The 26,061-nt window shown below is 36.2% G+C and overlaps 1 protein-coding gene across 6 annotated transcripts in view; it reads right to left on the bottom strand.

The window, feature by feature from the left end:
- NBEA (neurobeachin) overlaps positions 1 to 26,061 on the bottom strand; it is a 458,833-nt gene that overhangs the window by 11,072 nt on the left and 421,700 nt on the right. For 4 of the 6 annotated variants that reach the window (XM_066175999.1, XM_066176000.1, XM_066176001.1 and 1 more), the window contains 5 exons: positions 13,592 to 13,681; positions 11,898 to 12,090; positions 9,320 to 9,391; positions 6,646 to 6,801; positions 5,564 to 5,734 (listed from right to left, as the gene is read on the bottom strand). In XM_066175999.1, coding sequence (XP_066032096.1) covers positions 5,564 to 5,734; positions 6,646 to 6,801; positions 9,320 to 9,391; positions 11,898 to 12,090; positions 13,592 to 13,681 — 682 coding nt within the window. Of the gene's footprint in view, positions 1 to 5,563; positions 5,735 to 6,645; positions 6,802 to 9,319; positions 9,392 to 11,897; positions 12,091 to 13,591; positions 13,682 to 14,012; positions 14,076 to 26,061 lie in introns of all 6 variants that reach the window. The other 2 variants (XM_066176003.1, XM_066176004.1) reach the window with 1 other exon arrangement.

The following is a 26,061-nucleotide window of genomic DNA, read 5'->3' as shown; positions in this document are numbered from 1 at the left end:
TCCCATGGAGTATGCAGCATAGCATGGGCACAGACATCTGTTGATAAAACACATGAGATTATCTCAGGTGGATTATTAGCTCTTTCACCTTTACATAGCAGCCTTAGAAGAGAGATGTCTTTGGCAACCAGAGCAGAGATGGTGCCAATAAAAATTACAAACTAGTTTTCAAAGAGCTTCTGCTCTCGCAGAGCAGTGCTAAGATTTCAAAATTTCAAAAATTGTATTCCAAAAATTAATGCCTAAATTGTACATACTTACAAGTCCATAAAAACTCCTTAAACAGACTAAGCAGATGGCACAGGTGCCCATGTGCTAGTGCAGGGCCTTCAAACAGCCACCCAGTCCTCTTGGTGCAGAGTACACTGGTGACTATTTTTAAACTGATGCCATTTCAAGGCTAAGCTAGGGCAAATTAAAATGTAGAGGGATATAAAACAACAAGTGAAAGTTCTGAGTTCAGAATATCAACTTTTTCAAGACACAGTCCTACAGAATGCTTGATGTTCACAATTTCAAAATGTTTCAAAATTATGTTATGTAAAAGGAACACATAAAGACAGACTTCATGACAGACACACACAAAAAAGTATATTGACCTGACAAAGATATTTTATGGTAAAGTTTACCCTCTTTTTCAGCTATATACTGCATACACTCACTGGGACAGGATGAATTTTTAGCACCTGTGAAGAATAAGTTATAATGCTAAACAAACCCATCCTATGGCTGATAGACACAGCATTTTTCAATGGTCAGCACAGTTGCTGTTAGAAAAAGTGGGGTTAACTCCCACACCTCTTGCGACTGTCCTCTCGGAAGCTACAGTAGGTAATGAGAAATGTCAAGTCCCAAGATCAATGAAATTTCAGGCTCTAGGGAAAAACCAGGAATAGCATTGATCCTGTTAAAGAACACCAGTCAGAGGGTGAATGTAATATATTGCATGGAGAGGCTCAAGAGGATAAGTGGCCAGGTCCAACATACTTACCTGACAAAAAATTCAGTCAGCCTTTATCACAAGCTGCCTACCCTTCCTTTCTTTCATGCAGGAGTCTGATTCCAATTAAAGTGTGCAAATTAATTTTTATCACTTCCAAATTAGTTTCTGAATTTGTGTCTGTTTCAGATGAAAGCATCTGTCCCTCACTTTTCTGCAATTCTATCATCCACTTTGGTATATCTGTTCAAAGACTCTGAGATAATTCTCATTTTCAAAGTCACTTGTTTGAAAGAGACATTCAATAAAGTAATCATAAAATATAAAAATAAAACAGCTATAATGATACATGTTGAACTCCAGGGCGTATCATGTATTTTCTTTGCTCCTTTTTGTAACAACTAATACAGTTTCCATGTGAGAAGAAATTTGTATACAAATTAGCACTCAGCTAAAATAAATCCCAATATATCATAAGACAAGAAAAATCAAAACAGAAATTGTCAAACCCCATCACAATAATTTTTCTATTCAATCTCTGAGAACTGCAAAGATTTACATTTCCCATATAACTTCAAACAAATAAAATAAGCAAACTATGTTCTTTGCGTGTGCTGTGTCTTACTATGAGAAAACAGATACCTTTCACTGTTCTCACAACTGCAGCAGATTTATACAATGCGGTCATCAACTTAATAAGGCGCAGATTCAGATTAGCTATTTCCAATGGGCAATTTTGCCTTAGAAGGTAGATATCTGACCCTGGCAAGAGGACTAAGCTTCACTCGGTTCAGTGTTTTTCCAAAAGGTGGTACTTAAGTAAGCAAGGATAAAGAAACAAAGGGAAGTTCAAATGTACATAAACTCTGCATTCAACTGCCCTTCAGCCTTCAGGAAGTCATGCCACATCCCTTACTTTCCAGAAGCATTCTCAAACACCAGCCTCTAGTCTAGTCTTAACGGGACCTCCTACATCACCACTGCTGGAACTTAGCAATGGCATGGCCATGAAACCAATGTTGAACTAGAGAAAGCACAGACTGAGGCCAGATTTGCCCTTCATGCTGCTGTTGAAGGTGTACAGCATGTTGCTCCTGATTTCCTGATTTATCTCTATATCCAATCATCATGACGTGGAACATACATAAATATGAGCATAGAAAAGAATTTTGCTTTCTACCAAATCTGGAGGTTCTCAGGGGCCCGTCTTAACTTCTAGCTGATATTCAGCACATGCTTGTGGACATGGGAATGAGGGGTTTAATTCCCCCAGTCTCCAGAGGTCAAGAATGTGGTCTCCTTTTTCCTGGACAAACAATCTAAGCAGATTTCCTACAAGCTATTTCAGAAAGCTACTGTATGGAAAACATTGCATTTAAAAGCTGGTAAAATTTCACTCTTCTCACAGTGACTTTGAGAGGTGTTAAGAAATTGTGCCAAGTGCAAACTGAGCCAGAAACTAATTTTTGACAATTACTGTAGAATAAGAATGATAACTTAATAAATGTATTGATTGGAAAAAATATTTTAAAATTATAAAATGAAGCTTACCATGCTCTCATAGGCAAGCTTTCAACTACTGAGCTAGATCAACTGTTTGTATCTTTTCTCAATTCTCCTCTTTAAACAGAGCTGGTTCTGTATTTCCCACAGACGCAGCTGAGGTGACCCATTGAGCGTACGCCTGTACAGGTATTTCAGCAGAAGGTTCTACAGAAGTCTGACAGGTTAGGTTGTTGACATACATGTTGTTTAGTAAAGATTACATCTACCTCATGGATTCTGGACTATGAATTTTAGCAGAATCTGTACGAAATTTGATCTGACAATCTTTTGCCTGAGACTATTTCACAATAAATGATTGTGATTTCTATGTTTTTGAATGAAATGGTATCTAAATTTTTCTATACAGATGTTCAACCACACAAACTTTTTAGGACTGGAGGTTTGCTTTTTCTCACCTTTAAGATTTTCTGAAACGAAAGTTCCTTTTGGTAACTGGATGTATTGAAACTGAAATTGATAATCAACTGTCTTTCAGCTTAAAAGATAATTATAAAGTCAAACATCTAACCAGATAATTACTATACCTCACATTTTTCTTTGAGTTCTTCACCTTCTGATATCCTGTGGTATAAAACACCTTATCTGTGTCTCCAGACGAGGGCTTTTAAAAAACCTATACCCCTTTTTTTCCCTCTGAAAATATCATATACATCTTTCTGGAAATTCATTCTAAACATGTTACGTAATTGGATTTGCTCTGCATTGATTACTTCGCTTTCATTTTTCCTACAAGGTAAATCCTAACCTTCTAACAGCAACTACAGAAAAGTAAATTAGGAAATATTTCTTTATTACTTCAGTGGCTTTAACGATGTAAAACTTCAAACATATTTTCATAAGGATTGTTGAGAATGCTTCACTCCTGGAATTTAGTTTAAAGGGAATCTTAGTCATATGACAGCTCTCATGTCTGCTTGTGGTAGCAAGCAGAAACTGCTAGTCATTACTTCAGCAGAAACAGTAATTGTAGAAGTTTTTAAAAGGCCCTTTTTTAAAAGGCCCTTTGTTTTTAGGTATCTACCCCCATTAATATATGTTCATGAAAAGTCAAAGTAGCTGTTAATGATATGTTTCCAACAAACGTAGTTCTGGTTATAGTACGGTACTTGCATGTAATTAGCATATCCATGGTAGCTTCAATCCAATGAATAGAGACAAATAAGAGAAATGCCATCGTTCTTCCTCAGCATGAGTCTTCAACATGTCTTTAACATGAATATTAAAAAATCTTAACAATATATTTCAAAGCTACCACAGTGGTCTTGGCTACTTAGTCTTCCTGAGTTCTATTACCTGTGCCTGTAAGATTTCATTTGACTGGACGTGACTATCTGCAGCACGGACTCTTATTCATCTGACCGTAAGGCCATTTCTTCAGCAAAACAGTTCCTTATCCACACAGAGGCAGAGACAGAGACCAAGTCATACAAGTAATTTTTGTTTTCATTTATTTCTGTCAGCCAAGTCATATCCTTCCTTTCATAAAATTAAAGACCTCCAAGGCAGATAATTCCAAAGTTACACAGCTAAGATATTAAATCTGAGTTACTAACAAGTAACACTTTTGTACAGATATGTAAGTGATGACAGAATAATACCAGAACTAAAATAATTCTATCCGGAAAAGAATTGCAGCAGTTTGTCTGCGCCAGAAAGGAGATGCCAATTGCAAGGCTGTACAAACCCTTTGTAATCAAAGGAGGTAAAGGGAAAGTCTTACATTTTTTTTTTCTTTATGAAGAGTAGAAAGTTCTTTTTATTTTTCTCTTAATATAGAAATTAATAATACTTTATATGAATCACACAGGTATTCAAAGAACAAGAACATCATCAACCTAAACAGACTGCTAAGACATGAAAATCCTTGTCAGACTGAATTTATCCATACTGGAGAATTACATACTAAAAAGGTCACGGAATGTAGGCAAAAATTAAAGAAACTTGTTATTGGAACACAATATTATTTTTTCCCCTCTATTTCCTCTGTTATAAAAGCAAATAAAATCTGGTGAGAAAGCAAGGTTTTATATGTCTCCCTTTTACTCTGATTACAGCTAAAAGGAAAAAAAAAATCAATAAAAAGTTTCCTGCTACAGAATTAACAAAATATTTACTTTGAAATAAATAAAACACTTTTCTACCAGCCATTCAGTTAAAGAAATACTTTCACTTAGATGTCTGTAACTGACAGTACTGCCTTCAGTCAGTATTTGAATCAGAGATCAAAACTGATAGTGACAGATTCTTCCATTTTTATCAAAAGCCAAAATCCTTCTGCTGAAAATTATCATTAGAAATCAGAAGCTTCTTTAAGTGAAATGGATTTAGTGTTGTATAAAACAGTTCTAGTGTATGGAGAAAAGCCTCTTTTCAGCTGCAGCTGTATCTCTGGCTTGGGTGACGGGATCTTTATATTAGTGGGTGCACTTTAAGTGCCCTTTCCTATAAATAATTATTATTATTGTGTCTGTCTCACTCTGCAAAGCACTGATAGTCCCATGCAAATGAAATGTAAACTTTTCCTGACATTTTATCTTTTTCTATTTTTATTCAGTCAGATTGTTTCCCCAAACTATAGAAAGACTTTTCTCAAGAGAGTCTCATCTAACTCCATGGCATGTGAGACATTCCTTTTTTGCAAAGGCAAGCATCTGATATAGCATGCTGTAGCACAAAAGGAGTAAGTTAAAATGCCAAAAAATATTTCCAGGGAAAGGGAAGTCAAAATATAGTGATATATGTCCTGTCACTTAAAGGCCACAACCATCTTGTTCTAGTTTATGATGACATGATGCTATAAGTCATAAAGGCAATTATAAACTTAGGAACTATACTCCCATCCTATTAGCTCTTAACATGCAGAGAGTGTTTAAACATTTTTTTGGCTAGCAATCAATGCATTGCTTAGCATGTGGTGCTCTTCCTATACCAACTTTCAACCTGTAAGCAAAGTTACTGATATGTTTGGTAATAACTTCTGAAGCTGAAAGAAGGAATGGAAAACAAATGGGTGTGACTGAAGACCTCAGGGAGAGGTGTTATTTAAAGGATACTTACTGCTGTTTGGATTGTCACCTATAATGTGATGTCGGCCACTCCAGTACCAAAGCAGCAATGTAGCATCCCGAGACCCAGACACGATGTAGCAATCACCCCCAATGTAGGACTCCGACCTGGCAAGGCAAGTCACGACATCCCAGTGGCCAAACACAATCTGCGTTAATTTTCCTGGTGGGAATGCAAAGTCATACAAAATCAGTTTTCTAAGGTACTTGCAGCATTTAGAAATCATTAACTGTATTCAGTTCAAATGCACCTTTTGTCTCATGTCCTGTAATTAAAGTTCACTAAATGCTACATAAAGATTAAAAAATCACAAAGATCAAACTTTTTTTCCACCTTTTTTTTCATTCCTATTGAAGGCTGTGGTCTGTGTCAATCCATAATCTAACCCTTATCTCTGAAAATCAAGGCAGTGCTGCAGTCACTGAATATTAAGTGGAGTTAGGGCTCCATCAGTATTTAAGCAATGGCATTAAAACAGTATTTATGAATTTCATGAGTGATATGCATAAGACTGCACATGAACTTTTCCATAATTGTGCTACATTATTGTGTTAAAAATGTGTATTTGTTCTATGTTAATGTCAAACTAAGGTTTCTTATGATTATCACCTCCTCCCTTCTATTATTACAATTAGTTTTTAACTACATGCTGAGTGATATTAGGCTAAGTAATCAGACAAAGCAACAAAACATTGGCTCCTGTAGCAGTATATTCAACCTTATTCCTTACTGTATGAAATAAATAGAGCTAGAAATAATAGATCCATGAAAATATTGTAACAAAAATTTTGGTTGATCCTTTCGATAGGATTAATTTCCTGAAAATAACTATGGTTTTCAAAAGTTACTATTAATAAAACTGTATTCCATTTCCTTTTACATCCTTTATCTTCCATTAAGAAAAATCTTAAAGTTGTCATGCTGAAACAATAAAGAAGGATTTTATAAACTGCCGTTTATCATTTGTTGGTGTGTAAGCACAAGAATTAGATATGGCTATTAAGACTATTAAGACAATAGTCTTTGTCCTCTTTGTGACCCAGGAAGAACCAGAGAGTTGTATTTGAGGTCACCTGTTTCTGTGGAATAAACCCGAAAGCTCTTGTCCCAGAAACCACAGATGAGAATGTAGCGATTATCTGCCGTGACCACGAAGCAATGCGCGTTGATCTGGATGCTCTGATCCACAAGGTCTGTGATCTGACGTTTGTTCACACCAGAGTTATTGGCTGTAACAAAATGCAAAACACATTTTACATGTAAGCCATTCCAACACCTTCCTGTCATCCATTTACAGGAGAAAATGAATACATTTAACTTTCAATGAACTGTGAATTTGTTGTTGAGTAAGCATTTTGAATACGAACATTTAGAGCTGTCTATATGGGTGTCAGAAATACAAAATTATTGTGAGATTTCTAGTTCCCCTTTGAATAAGAGATAAGATTTTACAGGAGATGACAATTTCTTATAAGCTGCCTGATGCACTGCATAATATGTGGTAATAATTTTAGTGCTCTGCAGAAGCAGTCGCCCAAACCAATCTAAACCAGGGGAAAGTGGCAGAAGTCCATACAAAATATGAAATCAATATTAACAATACTGCAGAGAGCCAATCCTTGCTGGTTGGTATCTCTTCTACAGAAAGCAGCTTGTCCTGTGTGGCCTTGACAACCTCACTCCTCCTGATGCTTAACCAGATTAAAGACATAAGGACTCAACCAATGAATGAATGAGGGAAGACCTCATTGTGGTCTTCAGCATCCTCACGAGGGGACGCAGAGGAGCAGGTACTAATCTCTTTACTCTTGTGACCAGGGACAGGACCCAAGGAAAAGGCATGAAACTGAGTTAGGGAATGTTTGGGTTGTATAACAGGAAAATGTTTTTTACCCAGAGGGTGATTGGGCACTAGAACAGGCTCCTCAGGGCAGTGGTCATAGCACCGAGCCTGACAGAGGTCTCTGGCACATGGTGTGACTCTTGGGGAAGGTCCTGCACAGGACCAGGAGTTGGACTTGATGCTTCTGATGGGTCCCTTCCAACTAAGCATATTTTAGGATTCCATGAATCTATTCGAACCTAATGGGATTTTGCAGTACAGGAAAAGTAAGTCTTATCATCTGCTCCTCAAGCAGGGACCCAGGCCATGGACTGTACTTTAAAAAGAGGCAATGACACCTAGAATCTCCCCTGGACACAGGGAAAAGGAGTGGTTCATGCAGAATCCCACCAACCCTACTGCCAAACAGAGTTGTTTAGAAGGATACCAATGAATGAGAGTCCTCAGCTAATGTGCTCTGTCCTCCCTGGGACACAAAAGACAAAATACAGCAACACCATAAAAGAGTGTTCCATTTCTATATTAACCTTCTGAAAGTTGAGTATATAATCTAAGTTAATTTTATCCACTCCATTCAGTCTCACTGGAGAAGAAGACCTTTTTTCATGTGACAAGTCATCTCACACTGTAAGCACTAGACTGTCACACTTAGCTGTCTAAGCACTAGAGAACTCCAGAGGAGAGTTTGTCTTTCCACAGTAGTTATGGAAGGAATCTTGACAACTACCTTAGCTACCCGAGGTAAGGGAGGTAAAAATCACTCTGAGAAATACATTTCTCCTAACATAAGAACACAAACAATAATCTGATTAATGCAGATAATCATCTGATTTTTCCCTATTTTTTGCCATTCTACTTAAACTGCTGACAACTGCATGAAATAAGAGATTTGGCCAAACTGCCCGCCTCCATTCTATTTTAAAATTGCTTGTGGAAATTAATATCATGTTTACATACATTCAAGAACAGAGATTTAAATTACCAGACCCTCTATGTCCACCAGCCGAAAGAGAATGAATAGCAAATTACTCAAATTTCCAGAACAGATGGGTGCAATAGTTGTGCCTTAGCTTGTGAGAGAAAAAAACTAAAGAGAAAATCACTGTCATTATATGAGATCAAATGAAGCACAGAGAATGAGAAAGCTCATTCTCCTGAGGTACTTCTAGGCAAATCTTTTGAACATGGATCTTGAGACAGACAAAAAAGGAACTTTATATCTGGCTATGTTTAAAAATATATTTTTTTCTTAACAGTGCTACAAACTTGCCCTTAAGAGCCTTCCCTATCCCCAATTTATGTTGCAAATTATTGAACTCCCTCCTCCCCCCCCAAATCAAGTAAGTGCAATTAATGAAAATTTATGATTGTTAAGAAGTCCTGCAATCTAAAAATTTTAGCAGATGCTACTTCCCAAATAATTCACTTTCTCAAAAAGTCTGAATTTTAAAAAATACTATCAATTTAAAAGCAAGTCTTTTCATTATATAATTAGTACTGTCAACTAAATCCAAATCAAAAAGTGAATGAAAATAAATGGATCTGCATCTGCACTGATAAACATAGTGCTGGTTGTAAAAAAAATATATGCTAACTCCTCAGGACCCTCACATTTTATTTTACTAATGTGACCTGATAAGAGAACAGAATAATAGATATGGACTGACAATGTAACTGACTTAATTGGTTGTTTCTTAAATACCAGTTGCTGGTGATGCTAATAACAAATAGCACTCATGTAATTCATTCAGCATCAATAGTGCTTTTAGTTCTCCAGGACTGACAAGAATAAATATTTTCCTATTTTCTGTGTTAAATGAAGCATAATATACAGATATAGCTTAATCAATAATTCCTGAAAATGCCAATTTCAAATATATTGCTACATTTTCATCTTGACATACCAATCAATGGATCCATTTCAATTGGAAGATGATGGGCTTGATCCAAAGAATATCCCGGGGCTCCCCGAAGGCCTACACATGAAAGAAAGAATAAAAAATATAGTAACCTTTTTACAGGACTTTTCTAGGTTTAAAAGTTCATTATTGAGTTACTATATATTTCTAGAAAGTAAATTTTTACTATTTGCTTTATTAATGTTTTAAGATGCCTTCTCTGTGCTACACAAATATGCATTTGTTAATTCTTCCTTTCTGCAAAAGTAACTAAAAATGTAGAAGTGTCAACTTCATCACAACTTTTGCAGCCACACACATTCACTAAATAACTAATTTAAAATAGTATAAGAGATTTACTTTTTTTTTAACTTTTGAGAAGAGATCTTAGCACAGAAAAGAAAGTTAATTAGACTAAACATTGTTATGAGTTTCTTACATATGGCAACCTGTATGTGACAGAAACTTGGACCTTTTCATGGATTTATTTGAAATTTTTAGATGTAAAACTGTAGGCTACAGTAAATGTGCCACAATTATTCCTGTTAATTCTATTCTGAGCAGTCGTTAAGATGTTCAAATGTGCATCAGGGGCTGAAAATTTAGTGTTATCTGCTCTCACGAACAGATAGCATTGCTTTGGCTCTTCTGATTATATACCTTCCCTGGTATATAAATCAAATAGTCATTACAGAAAACAGTTTTTGCCACATTGCTCTATAATAGGACATACAGATTTCTGAAGGATAAAGTCCATTTTCTAGTACTGCAATAGACAACTGGAAGGGGTAAAAGAAATGCTAGCTCTGCCATCTTCAGAAAGACACTGCTCTGAGAACTTCTCCTTTCCTTCCTTCTGTCTCTTCTTTCAAAAACCAAGCAGTTTGGGGCAGATCTTTAGTGACAGAGATTCATTCACTTCTGAGATGTCTCTGTAAATGCCTCCTGCTCTTTATTAATTCCAAAGCTCTACATATATTCTACAACAAGTGGTCTGTGTATACATTTCTGTAGATAAACCTATCCTTTATACTAGAGTTATGCTTTATTAAATAATATTATGGCAATAATAGGAAATTGATATCCTGTCCTGGATTACCCTTCTGCAAAATAAGCAATATTGCCAAGCCGGATGTAAAAGTTAAGAAAATCATTACAATGAAGTTTGATTCTCTAAACAGTTTCATTTTCCTCTCTATTATAATATATTTAGAAAGTATTGCTTTTTTTTTTTTTCCTTGCAATTTAGACCTGAGGTTTACAAATGGTGTGCAATTTAATTTATGGTTGGTTCATGGCTTAATTCTGAATGTTTGCAACATGATTTATGTTTTACGAGAGTATAAAGGAAAACTTAAAACATTACTGTCATGTGTGTCATGAAGACCAACAAAGCTTCAGCTAAACCAAAGGACTTCAAATGAAAGTTTTTAAGGAAACCCTTGAACTCCAGCGTACTGCAATATTAATGAGATTAATTCCTTCACAGTAAAGTATGGGTAGGAATTTTGGGTTGTCTTGATTTGACAATCTAAATGAGAAAGGGCTACTCCAGAACCAAATAAGCTTCCTAAAATAGAGGACACATGAATGATGATGGGCCTAGGGTATTTGGACAGAATCCCTGAAAAATCGAGGGAAAATAATTAGAAATTAGCCGATCAATGTTAGTCAAAGGTGTATTAGAACAACATAGGATGGTTTCTGCACCTCTGAGTCATTCCTGACATTGGAGTCTTCCACTGAGGACATTGTCACAAAATATTTCAAAAAATGTTGTGGGGTTTTTTCCCCCTCTAGATTTTTACCTTTTGTTTTAAAGAAATGGGAGAAAACATTTTTTACATGTAATGCAGTTGCACCTGATGGAGTATTATAAATGTTTCCAGATATTGCAGCATAAGGGCTATCACTGCAGGAAACTACCTGAGAAAATTAAACTTGTTTGTTCCCTCATGTGCCTCATGGCCCCACCACCTATTTAGCAATGCCTCGAACAGCCTTACCACTTACATGCCCAGGTGACATGGACAGTCCTAATGACAATACGGAGAGATGAGCAGAGGGGCTGGAAGGGAATTTTGGGATGCCCCCGATGGATGAGATTTTGTGAGGGAATGAGGAAACTTCTCCTCAGAAATGTTCAATGTCCGGCTGCTTAGGCTTGCTTAGGATCCCAGATAATCCAAGAGTGACCCAGGAGAAGGCTTATGACAAGATTCTGAAATCTCTCTCAAGCAGCAGGTAGGGATGTACACTCTCTAGCATGTCAGTATGTATTCCTGAAACCTGGGACATACTAATATTTGCTGTGCAGAGAGCAACAGCCCTCTCCTGAAAAGCCTTATATCAAAGACTGATCCTGAAGTAACCACAAATCGATTGGCTGCCATGGTGATGTGCTGCTGTTAAGGATAGTGTTTCTAGGAATGACAGCAGAGAAAACAGAAGATTATTTGACACAAATCAGAAGAAACAGTGAATTTTGGCGCACAGGAAGGTGAGTGAGCTAAATTGCACTCAAAATTAAAGCTGCATTGTTAAGGTCTTGAAGTTTGAATAAAAGGTGCCTGGGAGGACCTACCTACTGTGTTGTGCCACCGATTGACTGCAAACAGCCTGCTGCAAGTGACGGTCACCACGGCAGGGATGGTCAGGTGGGGCAGTGTGTTGGCCGCCACGTGTGTGACAGGGGAATTTGATGGGAACTTCAGCACCATGATGACATCCTGCTGCATCTGATCTTTAAACATGAGGGGGCTCTGTGGAAGGAAACACTGTTGAGTAGAAAGGAGAAGAGAGCAGAAGAAAACAGAAGGGATAACACAATTAGTGAGGAGGTCTGAGGGAAAACGAGGTTAAAAAAGAGCAGGCAAGCATGTGCACATACAGGGAAAACAACACTACCTGCGCATCTACTCTAGTGATGGAGGAGAGCAAGATCACAAGCTATTATTGGAACATTACATGAGGATAAATAGAGAATAGGTATGGCAAGGGTTATCATTATAGGGTACAAAATGACCATTAGCATTAATTAGCATACAGTAAAATGTAAAATTATTCTGTAGTAAATACTCATAAAATAGAGATTTGTCTTAATGAGTTAATCAATTAATACATAATAAATATCAATTCTCTAAACCACAACAGTTGAAAAAAGAAATTTTAAGAGTGACTCAAAAATTCACAGATATTTTTCTTTATTAATTCCTCCCTCATATGAAATACAGCACTTCTAAACATAGACAATTTAATTCTATGTAAAGCATATGCTTATTAGGGAGTGTGTAACTTAATAAGGTTATAATAACCTAAGCCTGCTTCATGAGTCTACAAATGGCACACTTGTTTGTACACTGACAAGGATAGCTATTGAGTACTGATTTTAAGGGTTTTTTTTTCAGCCAGTGTTATAACAAAATGAACTATTTCTAAAAGGTCAAATATTCTTTTCTGCTTATCACCTTGAAATATTAAAAATATATTATCCATATCTTAAAAAATGTAAAAAAAATATTACCCAGGTTTGACTTGTACACACTTAAAATAATACAACAACCACTTCTAGATCAATTTCCACTTTCACAGTGTACAGCTAGATAGACAGGCTTCCTTACAGATAGATAAAATGATTGAAACCACTGCATGTGTTACTGTTGATTTGCAAAGCTTAAAAAAAATCTAGCTCTAGGCATCTTATCAAAGGCACTCCGGGCACAGAAATCTGTCTTGTTCAGTCTGGCTATTTCATATGATTCTTTGCAGGAAGCATAGAGAGGAATGTGATGGAAATTAATTTTGGAGCTTGAATTGAACCTCAAAATATACATTTCATTCTCCCAGGAGAATGGGCGGGAGGATTCCAGCATGATTTGAACTCCAATATTTCATTTTTGTCAAGCAGACATTGTTCATAAATCAGCCCCTAACAATGCATCCTTTAAAACAAAACAACATACTCATTCTAAGGAAAGCCTGCAGCCATTCCCACCACTTGCAGAAACAAGAATGCAAATATGTATTTATCAAGTTTATATTTTTTAAGATGGGGCCTTCTTATACCAAATAAGTAAGGGAAACTCAGGCCTATATGAAGCTAAAGCTAGTCACTTAGCTCTGCTCCTTGCTCTGCCGGAGTCCTGTGATTTGCTGCTACCCAAAGCAAGTATGGGTAATCGGGGCCATTAACAGTGTTGCTTTAATGAGTACTTTATGACCTACAAGGAATCCTAAGGTTCAAAGGGAATGCATTCCCAGCCAGCAGTCATGTCTCACCAGGTGCATGGCAGAGCTCCGAGGTGGATGGGGCTCAATGAGCAACTGGGATGGCGTCTGTCCAAAGTTCTGTATCTGCGCCTCCATGGCCTGCGGGCAAAGGAGAGGGACTGTCAGGAGCAATATGCATCAAGGAGAGAGGTCAACACACTGTGTGACAATGCAGGCATATCCCAAGTCAGCCATGAAAAAAGTCCAGAAAATTCACCCGGTGCTCTCCTCCCAGGCTGCAGACTCATCCAAGTGTTAGTATTTTGTAGACAAGCTTTGCTTCTCCTTTCAAGCATGCTTCAGTTAACCAACTAACCATTCTCATCTCCAGTAACTGGCATTATATGTGAAAATGTTAACCTGTGAGGACATGCAGTTCAGGTCTTGAGAGAGCTTTTAGGGTTTTTTGCACTACAAAGAACATATATACCTTAATAAAGTCCTTTGTAAGGAGGAAAGTATGAGGATCTCTAATAAAATAAGCCTCTGGAATCTTAAATGGGGGGGAAGAAAAGAAAACTGAGAAATAAAATTTACGTATGAAATATAATAATAATAAAAAAGTATTATTTCAACAACACTAGAAGGTGAAAACAAAAAAATACCAGGAACAAATCATGTCAGGCACATTGAGACTAATGTAGAAATCTTTCCAATTTGCATGCATTCACAGAATATCTATTTCATCCTTAATTCTATTGCATTTTTTCATGGGCTTTCAGGCTTCATAGGTTAGAAACAAAAACTCTGCAATTTAAATGCATTCTCTAAGACAAGTCTAATTTCAGAATGAATTTTGACTAATTCTATGGGTAATAGAATACACACATATACTGAAATACTTCTGCTACTCAAATAGTTCATTCAAACAAAAATATATCTAAGATATCTTCTTAAAAACTATGACATAATATTGTTACGTGTAGAAACTGAATACTGTTAGAGAATACTCCTTATTTTTCAGACAGGTATTATTTTATTTGACCTGGTAAAATCAAGAATAAAGCATTTATAGAAAACTAAACTGTCAGATTTTGAAATGCACAGTGCATTATGTACCTATATATATACTGTAGCCTGAAGTACTGACCCTTAATATTTTTCTTGTCAGCTTTATGAATTTTTCATTGGCTACACAGAATTAACATGAAAATCCACCAAAAACACTACTATCTTGGTAAATTTCGTTATTTTTTTCAGAGATAAAACAGTATTAAGCACCATAAATATTCAGGATACAGAAGAATCCTTTTAATGTACATATTTTTTCATTCCTACATGCCAATCTGTGCTTTCCTCCACTTCACAGCATAGATGTAAGAACAGATGTCAGAGAGAGATATCCTAACAGGTCACTGATGTCCACCACTCTTAATGCCCTAGACTGACAGGTAGATAATGAAATACCACAAACAAACATATGCTGAAAAAGAAACTTAATGCAAAGTCCAGTCAAGCAGCTGAAGGACATTCAATGGATTGCAGCCCCAGAACATTTGATGCTGTAATTATACCAGTACAGGTGATTTCTTGTTTGTTGACAAATTCAGAGTGAACTTCAGCCTCCAAGGCACAGACTGTTTCTTGGGAACTTGTGAGCATCTCAGGTTTTATTAACATCATTTAATGATGAATTGATTTAAAATCACAAATGACTTTTATAGAAAACCAACACATTTGTGTGGGCGTTTGTGTAAATATGTGTAAATGCCCATACAGCAGCTATCTGTATGTACCATTCAAGCAGTATCTCTTTACACAACATGAAAATACCTTCACTCATGCAGACATTTTTTATACAGGAATACAAAATTCACTTCAAGTCACATAAAGATAGTATTTCCTATTGCATTCAGTACTTCAGAACTGATTTGCCAAGTAAGAACAAGGGAAAGGAATTATACTTGTTTGTGAATTTCATTTTCAAAATTACAATTACTAATATTAATATCAGCATAATATATACTCCCACACATATCTGTTAATATTTTCAGAAAAGTAATTTCCATTTTTTTGGGGGGGGGAATTCAAATAATTATCAAGGTTAACTTAATTCTAATTTTTGAAAGAATTCTGTGTTGAAATAAGAGTGTGAATTGTATTTGGCAACAAGAATGAAAAAAACCCAGATCTTCCTCTCCTACCCTTTATAGTGATCCTTTAAATGATACTTATGTTCTCTCACGGGAGCACTGAAATGAATTATTAATTTTTTTCAATGCAGTCCAGTTCTAATTTACACATTTACTTTCACATTGTCCGGTCTTGGCCAATTCTGATTGTCTGTAAATTCTACATAAATAAATTTTACTGTCTTTCTCTCTCAGTTCAAATAGATTTATGGAGGCAATAGAGGAGGAGAAGAGAAGCAGAATAAAATAATAAACTCACATGAATTTTTCAGATTATGAGGAATGGACACTCAAAGTGTAATGATCGAAAGCAGCTGTTATTTTACAGCTGAAGATGTGTTGGTAAATGCTTATATACTCTATGCTCCCATAATATTAAAACATTTAAGTAAATATCAAGTCCTTTTGTAACCAGAACAAATGCAGAACCACGACCTTGATATTCAGGGAATACTGAATATTTTTGCTGTCCCCCACCCCATGGATAGTAATGCTATCCTTTTAAGTCAAAATACAATTTGTAAAACTGACACCTCTTAGAGGCATTAAATAAACTGAACAATGTTTATTGAAAAATCTCCATAACATTCAGCTACTGCACTGAGACTACGGTCTGCACAATACCACTGCTGTGCACAGCTACCACTGGTATTGCTCTGTGGGGCTCACGATACTCACAAAGGACAGAAAAATCTTGTCAAAACTTAACATAGAAGATAAACATAAGCGCACAAAGTATTGTGATAAAGTAACTGGCCCAAGGGTATTCCTAATGCTGCCTCCTATCAGATAACTTGACACAAAATGAAAAGTAGGTACAAAGCAGATCTGTGAATAGTAATGTAATACATTGATTTGTTGACAAAGGAACTCTGGCTGTATCTAAAACTAATCTGAAAACTGGTAAGTGTATACCATGGTTTTCCTTAAGCTGTAAATCATCAAACTTTAGATCTATTTAATGGTCTTAAACATTTCATTCTAATTACCCAATTCCTTTTCTCCCATCAGATCTTGAGTATTGTGTGCAAAGTTCAACACCACTCCCTGAGACACACGTTCTAGTCCATTTAATACAAATTTTAATAAAATCAAGTTTATTCTTAATTTCACCTTCAAATAGCCTTCATGCAGAAACAATATTAGCTTGGAATTCAATGGCTGCCAGATTTAGACCTTTCAGAAGAGTAAAATGGCAATTACATTAGTTTTCTCTTCCTTAATAAGGTGTTGCAGAAAAGCTATTTAGTGAGCTGATTTGAGATTCCCTACTGTTTTTAATACACATAAAATGAGATTTTTACTCCAGACACTTCAGGGAGTATCTGCTAGGATATGATCATATATTCAGAAAAATAAAATGGCTCTTAGCATATTATTTGAAAATAATAGGTCAGAATGAGGGAAAAAAATCTGCAAACTTGCTGGTAATTCCAAGTTTAAAATTAGTTGATCTCACACCAGCTAATTTATACACTCAAACAAAATACAACGTCATAGGACTTAATAACAGTCATTTAAAAGTAATATAAAGAAATATCTATTATATATTTGCATACATTTTGGTCAAGAAATCAATATATCAGATAATCAAATCTTATGAATAGTACAATGGTCAATATCCTCAATGTATTTTGCTCAAAGAAAATAATTAATTGATTTCCAATTTTTATGCTTAAAGGTAGACTGCCCATTCACAAGGACATTGGGATGCTGCCCTGCACCCTGTAGGATGAGGCCTTAGTGACATTTTCCCATGGAATGAGAGTTCAATATCTGCTTTGCACATTATGCAGTCTACTGAAGTATCTATTTTTATTTCTTAATTCTAATTGAAATATATACAAGTATGTTAATAAAAATATCCATGCACTCTGTTTCTTTAGGTGTAAGAATTACTTTTAGTGGTCAAAGGCAATGCCCCCACCAGGAAGAAGTGGAACAACAGAAACAGAGATGCACAGCAAAAGAGTTGCGAAGAATTGCGAAGAGAAGAGTTGTGAAGAGAAAAGAGAAGAGACAAGATTCTTTTCAGTTAGAAGGGACCTACAATGATCACCCTGGCCAACACCTGACTGCTGACCAAAAGCTAAAGCATGTTGTTAAGGGCACTGTCCAAAAGCCTGTTAAACACTCACAGGCTCGGGACATTAACTGTGTCTCTGTTAAGCCTGTTCCACTGTTTGATTAATCTCTCAGTCAAGAATTGCTTCTTACTGTCCAGTCCAAACTTTCCCACGTGCACCTTTGAACTATTCACATGCTCTGTCACTGTATACCAAGGAGAAGAAACATGTTCCTCTCGAGGAAGCCCTGCTGAACACGTGTCCACAGCAGGGTGTTCCCATCAGGCTGGCTCCACCAGAAGCTGCAGACCAACAGTGATGGAGCTCTGCCAGCTGTACCCCTGGAACATTCAGCTTCTGTGGCTTGGGAGCCAATTCACACACTCCAGAGCTGCTCTGCAGCTTGAATGAAAGCATGGCAAATAGGGGTGGTTGGCATATTCATTTCAGAAGCACAGTCCTAATCTAAATACAAAAGCTAGAACTGACTCATCTGAAACATCACAGAAATCAAGGTTTTGTTTGCCTGCTGACACACCTTTGCAAAAAGGCTAAGCCATGAAGCAGTTTATACTTTTTCTCTAAAAAGGTTGTTTAGAAATGCAGATAAAATCACCAAGGAAGATATTAACAGTCTGTTTCATTTGTAAAATCCTCTTTGCTGAGAGAGATGCTTGGTGATTTCCCTAACACAAGAAACACAAAAGCATGAGCAGTTTTACTATACATCATGAAGGGAAGAAAGAAATTCCTAAATATCAGACTGTGCTGCAGATAGACAGCATAATATTTTTATTCTTATGTGAAGTACCCTTGTTTTATTAATCTTCACTGATTACCACAATGATCAGTAAACTTTCTAAAATTTTTATCTTTCTCTATGCTTTTATTACTTTGTTGTTGTTGTTGTTGTTGTTGTTGTTGTTTTTAACATGTTCAGGCTTCTTACTAGTAATTCCCATAATCCTGGTGTGTTTTATTCTTTGTTATGACATTGAATTTTTTCTATAATCCATTTTCTCCTGCGCATGGGGACTGAGTCCAATGAAGAGTGAAAATCTGTGGGCATTTGAGAAATATGCACCACAATAGTCATCCAACACTGCAGTTTCTGAAAGTTTATTTCATTTTTGCATCCAAGTAAACATAGGAATCCTTTATGTACTCTCCCTCCTGTGCAGCCAGCACACTCAACAGCCCCCAAGCACTGTCTTCTTCAGAGCAAATAAGATTGACAGCCCTTCGGTGGGTAACATAAACAGTTTGAAGTGTTTTTGTTTTGTACGAGTGGTGTGAGATATTGCTTTTTTCTTTGCATGTACAGATGTTAAGCAGCACCAATATCTTCAGAATTTTTGATAAGTTGATTAAGAGTATTGAATTCCATTTTATTACTGTATGTTTGAAGGAAAGAAGTGCTGTAGTTTAAACACAAGCAATGACTCAACTGCTCTGGAGGCTTCAATACAGTCAGTTATTTAATCAGGATACTCAAGGGACTGAAAGACGGGCACTGAAATGGATTTTCTCCACAGGTCACTACTTTATTAATTTAACAATGGAGAAGGGGCATCCTTAAGCTCATTCCTCTCACAGGAGGTATCTCACTGGATCCTGTGTGCAATTAAATGGCTCCCCAGCAGAACACCAACAGCTCAAAGCTGATCTTCAGCTTCCCCCCAGAGCTGTCCAGCCCCTAACTTCTTCTCATTCCTCTGTGAAAGGAGAGAATGCTTTGAAAGGAATGAGAATGTGAAAGGTAAGATGTCCTATTCTCTTTACAGGCATCAGTCACATCAGTGATCCTGTTTGTCTCAGGGAGCACTGCCTCTTAGCTCCCACACTTACCTCATGAAGCTACTAATTATTAAATCTAGTTCTTCCCTCTCTCACCTTTATATCTCTCTCATCCTTGCCCCTGGTACTCCAATATGACTCTCAAGACAAAAAATATTTTAAACACTCTGCCAGTTTAAGCAACCATTTGGCTAATGGACTGCAAGTGGGAAATAAATTCAATACATCTCACAAACAAAAACAGAGCAGATGAAGCAAAAATACCATGAAGATGAATATCCTGCAGGCAGGAGAGGTTTAGCTAAAAGTGTTCCTTACTCTTTCATGCATTCTCTCACTAGTAAAGTTCCCACATGCCAGAGAAGAAATGCTTCCATTCCCCTGAAAATACTGGAGAACTTCCTTAGGCTGAAAAGGGTTGATATCAAGGAATTAAGTGCTCCCCTCCCTTCCTAAGTATATCAAAAAGAAAAAAAAATCCTATAATTTTTCTCATTCTTGTCCCTTCCAAATCTGCCTGGAACAAAGGAATTTAACACTGATGTAACAAAATTCTCCCATTAAATTACACTAAAACCTAAAAAAATATGTTGTACTCTTAAGCAAAAAGATTTGACTCCAAATTCCTCTGACAAGGTCTGTGTTGTTACTGGAGATTCTCAGGCCACACTTCTCATTTCATCACATTCTTTTTACAGCTCTGATATTTTTTAAAATGCAGATCTTGCTCCCAGTCCATGACAAATGATTGCACCGCCTTTTCTTCATGCTATTTGCCTGTTTACAAAAGCAAATAGGGAGCATCCCTTTGCTTCTAGAGTTCATGCTGTGCAAAACCCTAAACATATCCTGGAACTGAAGAAAGTAATGTATTTATTTATGTTTTTGTTTACAAATACATTCAAGTTTTTTTCCTCTTTTTTTTCTTTTCTTTCTCTTTTGTATAGTCTAGCCTAGGCTTCAGTATTTCAGCTGTAATGTACCTACAACAACCATCTAGTCCAACTGTCTGACCACTTCAGTGCTGAACAAAAGATAAAGAATGTTGTTAAGAGCATTGTACAAATGCCTCTTATGCACTGAGGTACTGGCTGCCTCTCTAGGAAGTCTGTTCCAGTGGTTGACCAAACACTCAGCAAAGAAAAGCTTCCTAATGTTAAGTGTAGACTTCTCCTGGCACAGCTTTGAACCATTTTCATGTGTCCCTGTATATTAGAAGGAAGAGCTCAGCATCTTCCTCTCCATTCCCCTTCCTCAGGTAGCTTTAGAAAGTAATGAGGTCATCCACCACATAAAAAGCATTTTATTATTCTCATTTCATGCCATTATTGTCTTCAGTTGAACTACTGTATTTCTTATGTTCATGTTTGTAATTATTTCTGCCCCATATAGATTGGTAATGTTAACTGAAACTCTTGTGTTCATTGATGCCATGCCAAATGAAATTATTTCTCCGTCATCATTCTTCCATATCTGTTTAAAGTTTGTAAAACAAAATGTTGCTTTCTTTGATCATTAAATTACTGAGTAGAGAGATTAAAAAAATATTGCTAGATTAATTTGTTAGAGATATAATAGCAAGATTGAATAATTAATCAAATATGTAATTTAATGACATAAATAGTTAAGGTTTCAAAACCTAGGCAATCAGGATTTTTTTTTTATTTTTAGATACTGAAAATTGCCCTTAAATCAGTTTTCAATGAGCACCTAATGAGCAACCTCAGAAACAAGGATTCCTCTCAATTTGAAAAACAATTTCATTTTTTCCAAAGACATTAATTCATTTCTTTTAAAATAACAACAAAAAAATGTTGGTTTGGGGTTATAAATATTTAATGTGACTGTCTGAAATACTTTCTCATCACCAAAACTCCACCTATATAAGGAAACACCTCCATATCCTCTTCATTACTCAGACACCAACCGTGACGGTCAGATTCAAAAGGCTAAATGGGCAAAAGCTCTATGTGATTTGTTGGGTGAGAGGCCAATCTGCATGATCTTTCCCATCTGGTGTTTAGGTCCATGGAACAAATTTCTCTTTGACGTCTTGATTCTGCAATGCAAATCACTAAAATGTACACCTGCAACATGGAATTTCCCTTTTGATACTACACCTTTGTGTTACTCCTTTATAGGACGGTAATCAAAGCATTACAACATAGAAAATTGGAGATGTGTCCTAGTTTGTATGTGCAAACCAAACCAAACCAGATGCATTTCCTCAATGTCACTTCCACTGTATAACTCCTGTTACTAAGAAAAAGTCGTCACTCTTAAGCCTTAGCAGGATGTGACTCTGAAAATCATGTCCCAGTCTGTCCAAACTGTTGTTTTCTTCATGAGTTTGTGTTGCCAGTTTAAAGTTTCATGAAATTCAAGCTCTTCTTGTTACTTACACTCCTTTAGAAGCTATTCTTGACTGAAACTTTCTGGTGTTTTTGTTTGTTTGTTTGTTTGTGGGTTTTTTTTTTAATCTACCATTACAGCCTTAGCTTTTGCGTATTTCTTGTCATTTCTACTCAGGAATCTTTGCTTTTAAGCCAAGTGTTTCCATTATGTCATCCTTTAACTAATTTATTTTTCTCTTTTGCATATGAAATACAAGCCAGGATGATGAAATCTTAATTCATATTTTTAAATCTTTGGGATGGTTGTATGTTGGTTTGGTTTTTGGTTTGGTTTTTTTTTCAACAGAGGAAACTTATGAGACACACACTGCTTTTTAGAAAGCCTCCTAGGATTGCAAGTGCACTACCTCCAATAATGAATAGGTTTTTCAAGGCTTTTCTAAAGCACAGATAAATTTGTTATATTTTCTTGAGTAAGAAATAAAAAGTCCTCTGAATTTTTAAATACAGGTTCTCTTCTCACTGGAACCACTACAGATTTTCAAAGTCTACAAAAGATAAAGTAAAAGAATTTTAAAAAGCCAAAACAAAACTGTCATTATCATTCTTTAGTTCGCAGTCAGTAAAATTTACAGGCATTTAAAAAAATACAAAACTGCTACTTCTGTCTGGGATGCTACAATTGTTTCCACATGTGAAAGGCAGTGTGTGACTGCAAAAAAGACTGAAGTTCCAGCTGTGCCAGGCTAAAAGTTGCCAGTAGTACTTTTCAATACACCATCAACTGCATTTAAAAGTCTGCTAAATTTTACAAGTCAAAAGTACGTAAAATAAAGTCTCAGTTTTTGTTTAGAGATGCCTGACTAGATTATACTGTGCTATATCTCAATAAATTTACAAGTTAAAAAATAAGTCCTACATGTCAAGTCTAAAAAAGGCCATAAAGTTTTGGGAAGGCCAAAAATACAATTTCTCTCCATTAACCATAGCAAGAGCTGTCTGTTCCTTTGGTAGTTCGCTCATTTTTGTAAGGCTCCCAATGACTTCCATTCTAACCCTTTCTTTTCCTCCTCCTCCTCAACAAAAGCTCCAAATTTCTATTCAATCCTTTTCCTCTCTTAGTTGTTCATTTTTCTTATCCTGCTCACTCCCTCACGAAGACAGGAGTTGCGTGAATGCCCACCTTCCCATGCAATTCCATTTCCTTTCCTTCATCCCTTACTATTATTTTGTTTCAAACAGAGAAGCTGCTCACCCTGACCTGTCCAGTTAAACTCTATGGCACAGGCAAGATTTTATTCTGGACAAAACTTGATACTACTTTTGGTTCTATTATTTAAAAATAATTTTTTAAAGATCTTAAACTCACACATCACTGATCCATGATTATTTATACTGACCAGAATGCTGAACTGAAAGCAGAACCTAGTTATTCTGTGGAAATGAAGACAGTGGTATTACACACTCATAGCCCTACAATAATAAAGCTCCCGATCCTATGCAGGAGTAAAAATGCTCCAAAAGACAGAAAGCACTTGTGAAAAATTTCTTATTACTTTCCTCTCCACTGAAGCAGAAGAAAGAAACCTCTACTGTTCATGAAGATCTCCTGGGGGAAAAACACATGAAGCAAACTGCAATCTGGACGAAACAGCAAAACTGAGCATCTTCGTCCGTATTTCACAGCCAGGTGTGGAAAGAAGAAGCAGTCAGCCTAACCTCCACTCACAGCTCTCAACAGGCCAATGCAGCAAGTGAAAAAAGCTGTGGTATTTTTGAGGAAATGCTGGGATTGAATAATTCTGAAGGATCCCTGACTTAGTTTGGGAGAACAAAAATACATCAATACTTCCACCTCTCCCATGATTTTTCTGTCCATCAACTGAATTTATCCTTTTTGTAAGAAAAGGTCTCAAGTTTTTTCCTCACTCGTCTTCCACTTCAGTTAAATTTCCCTCCTCTAAACTCTCTGCCTTTTGTTTTAGGAAATACACATATGTTTGCATTCTGTTCTGTAAAACTACTACACATTTTGTGTCACTTTCTGAAAAATTTGGCAATATAAGAAATACAAAAAAGACTGTGAGTGTTTAGAAAAATATTTAATTTTTGTGACTTGGGGTCAATTACATGCAGCTGGGCTTGGTTGTAGGAACTGTAGCAAATTGTGCTTGCTGGATAGCAATCTATACGTGGTAGATGCTCAGGACACCTACTGACTACAAATTTTATACCTATTGACTTTGGTCTATTTAAATCACCAAAGGATCAACCATCCAGACAGGGTCTTGAACAATGAAGAGCTCCAATGATCTGGATGTCTGGAAAATTTTTCATCCATAATGTATCAATTAAAAAAGCCCCCACAAAAACAAATTCTGCATTAATTTTTCAGAAATTAAAAATTTGTAAATATACTACTGAATTAAAACAGAAAAAAAGCACAGTAACATAGAATGGGAATTAATGTAATCAAGGGAGGCCCATATTAATGCAGCTGCTTACAAAGCAGTTGTTTTCATGTTATGCTTGAATTTATCACCATAATAAAACATAACAGGATAAAAGATACAGGGGGAAAAAGTCACAATTTTTCCATCTTTCCACATTGTACATTCTTCCTAAAAATCCATTTTCACAGTGTTTCCTCATTCTAGTTTGAGGTGATCCATTCAACGAGGCTTCTACAATATCTCTTGTGAGATGTGTACCGTCAAATTATAACCTATAGACCTTTGGAAATTTCTGCCATTATGTCTAAACTTTCACATCTGAATTTGACCATGTAAGTGCTAGTTAATCTGGCACCAAACCTAACCATATCCCTATATACATTGGCATGAGCAACTCTCCATATTCCTGCATTTCTGCCACACGTCTGCTTTGACTCTTATTTTCTGTCAAGCTCCTGAAATCCTGTCCCCGAGTCAGTCATCTCTGTACTCTCATCACTAGGATACTCTTCCCTGAACTCTCTGAGAAGTTTTTGGTAAACCCACATAAAAAATACCACACCATAAGGAAGTTCAACCAAAACTTGAAAGAAAGGGGCTCTATTAGCAACTGTTCAGATCCTGCAGCAGTTTGGCTAGTTGCTGACAAGAATTCAAATAATCATAAGCAAATAGTCTTTTGAACTGCTCACGGACATCTTTTATGTAAAAGTAAATAAATGAAGGTATAAGATTAAGTCTAGAGAATGTAATTGTTGTGGAAAACAAATGCTATAAATACCTCAAATAATTAGTGAGCTTTGCTGCCAGAAGAATGATTTACACATGTTTCAGAAAACCATTATGCAGAACATACACATCATATTTATTTCTATTTATTTTTACAATTAAGAACTTCCCCTTCAGGAAAACACAAAAGAAAATGAGGAAAACAGGGAAGCAAACAGCAGAACAGGCCTTCTGAAAGCTGGCCAGTAATAAAAGAGGAAAGGGTACTTAATCATCAAAGAATGCATTTTAGCTGTGATGTTTTTTCTTCTGGTTTATTATTGAAATAAAACATGATGACTGAAGACATTTTTAACGCTTGGAAAGCAGAACAGGCTCAGTAAACCGAAGTATCTAGTATGTGTACTTTGTTCTTGTTTTATAAACATAAAAGTATACAAAATGAAAACTGTGACTTCATGTTCTACTTCTGCTTTGACAAAAAAGAAATCTCAAACCCCACTAATAAAATCTTTTCTTGTTAATGAAATAAAATTACGTAAAGAATGTGGCAATATAACATTAGTGGTTTCATTTTTCATCTGAACAGAAAGTAAATGCAGGCTTATCTCTTTGCTCTCAGCTTTGTCTATCGCAAATGATCCGTCTTGTTCCCACCTTAAAAAGGTGCACTGAGATTTTGAAAGCCCATATTCTTTACGACAAATTGTGCTTATGATGAGGCTCCAGCCATCTGCCAACCTTCAATTTATCCACTGCAGGACATAAGATATTTTTCAGAGAACAGGGGAACGGCGAACCTTCAAAACTAACATCTGAAGAAGAACTGATGGGGAAGTAGGTAAAACGTATGTACTGAAAGGTGTCGTGTATAGCATTCATCAGGTTTCAGTCTATATTAGAATTTCAGTTTTGGAACAAGGGTATACTGTTACATTTAAAATAAAT

The sequence above is a fragment of the Chamaea fasciata genome, unplaced genomic scaffold (assembly GCF_029207755.1).
Source record: "Chamaea fasciata isolate MVZ Bird 193981 ecotype frontalis unplaced genomic scaffold, bChaFas1.0.hap1 SCAF_2, whole genome shotgun sequence".
In the NCBI taxonomy this organism is placed as follows: Eukaryota; Metazoa; Chordata; class Aves; order Passeriformes; family Sylviidae; genus Chamaea; species Chamaea fasciata.
Note: the sequence above shows the minus strand (reverse complement) of the source record. Positions and strands in the feature narration are given on the sequence as shown.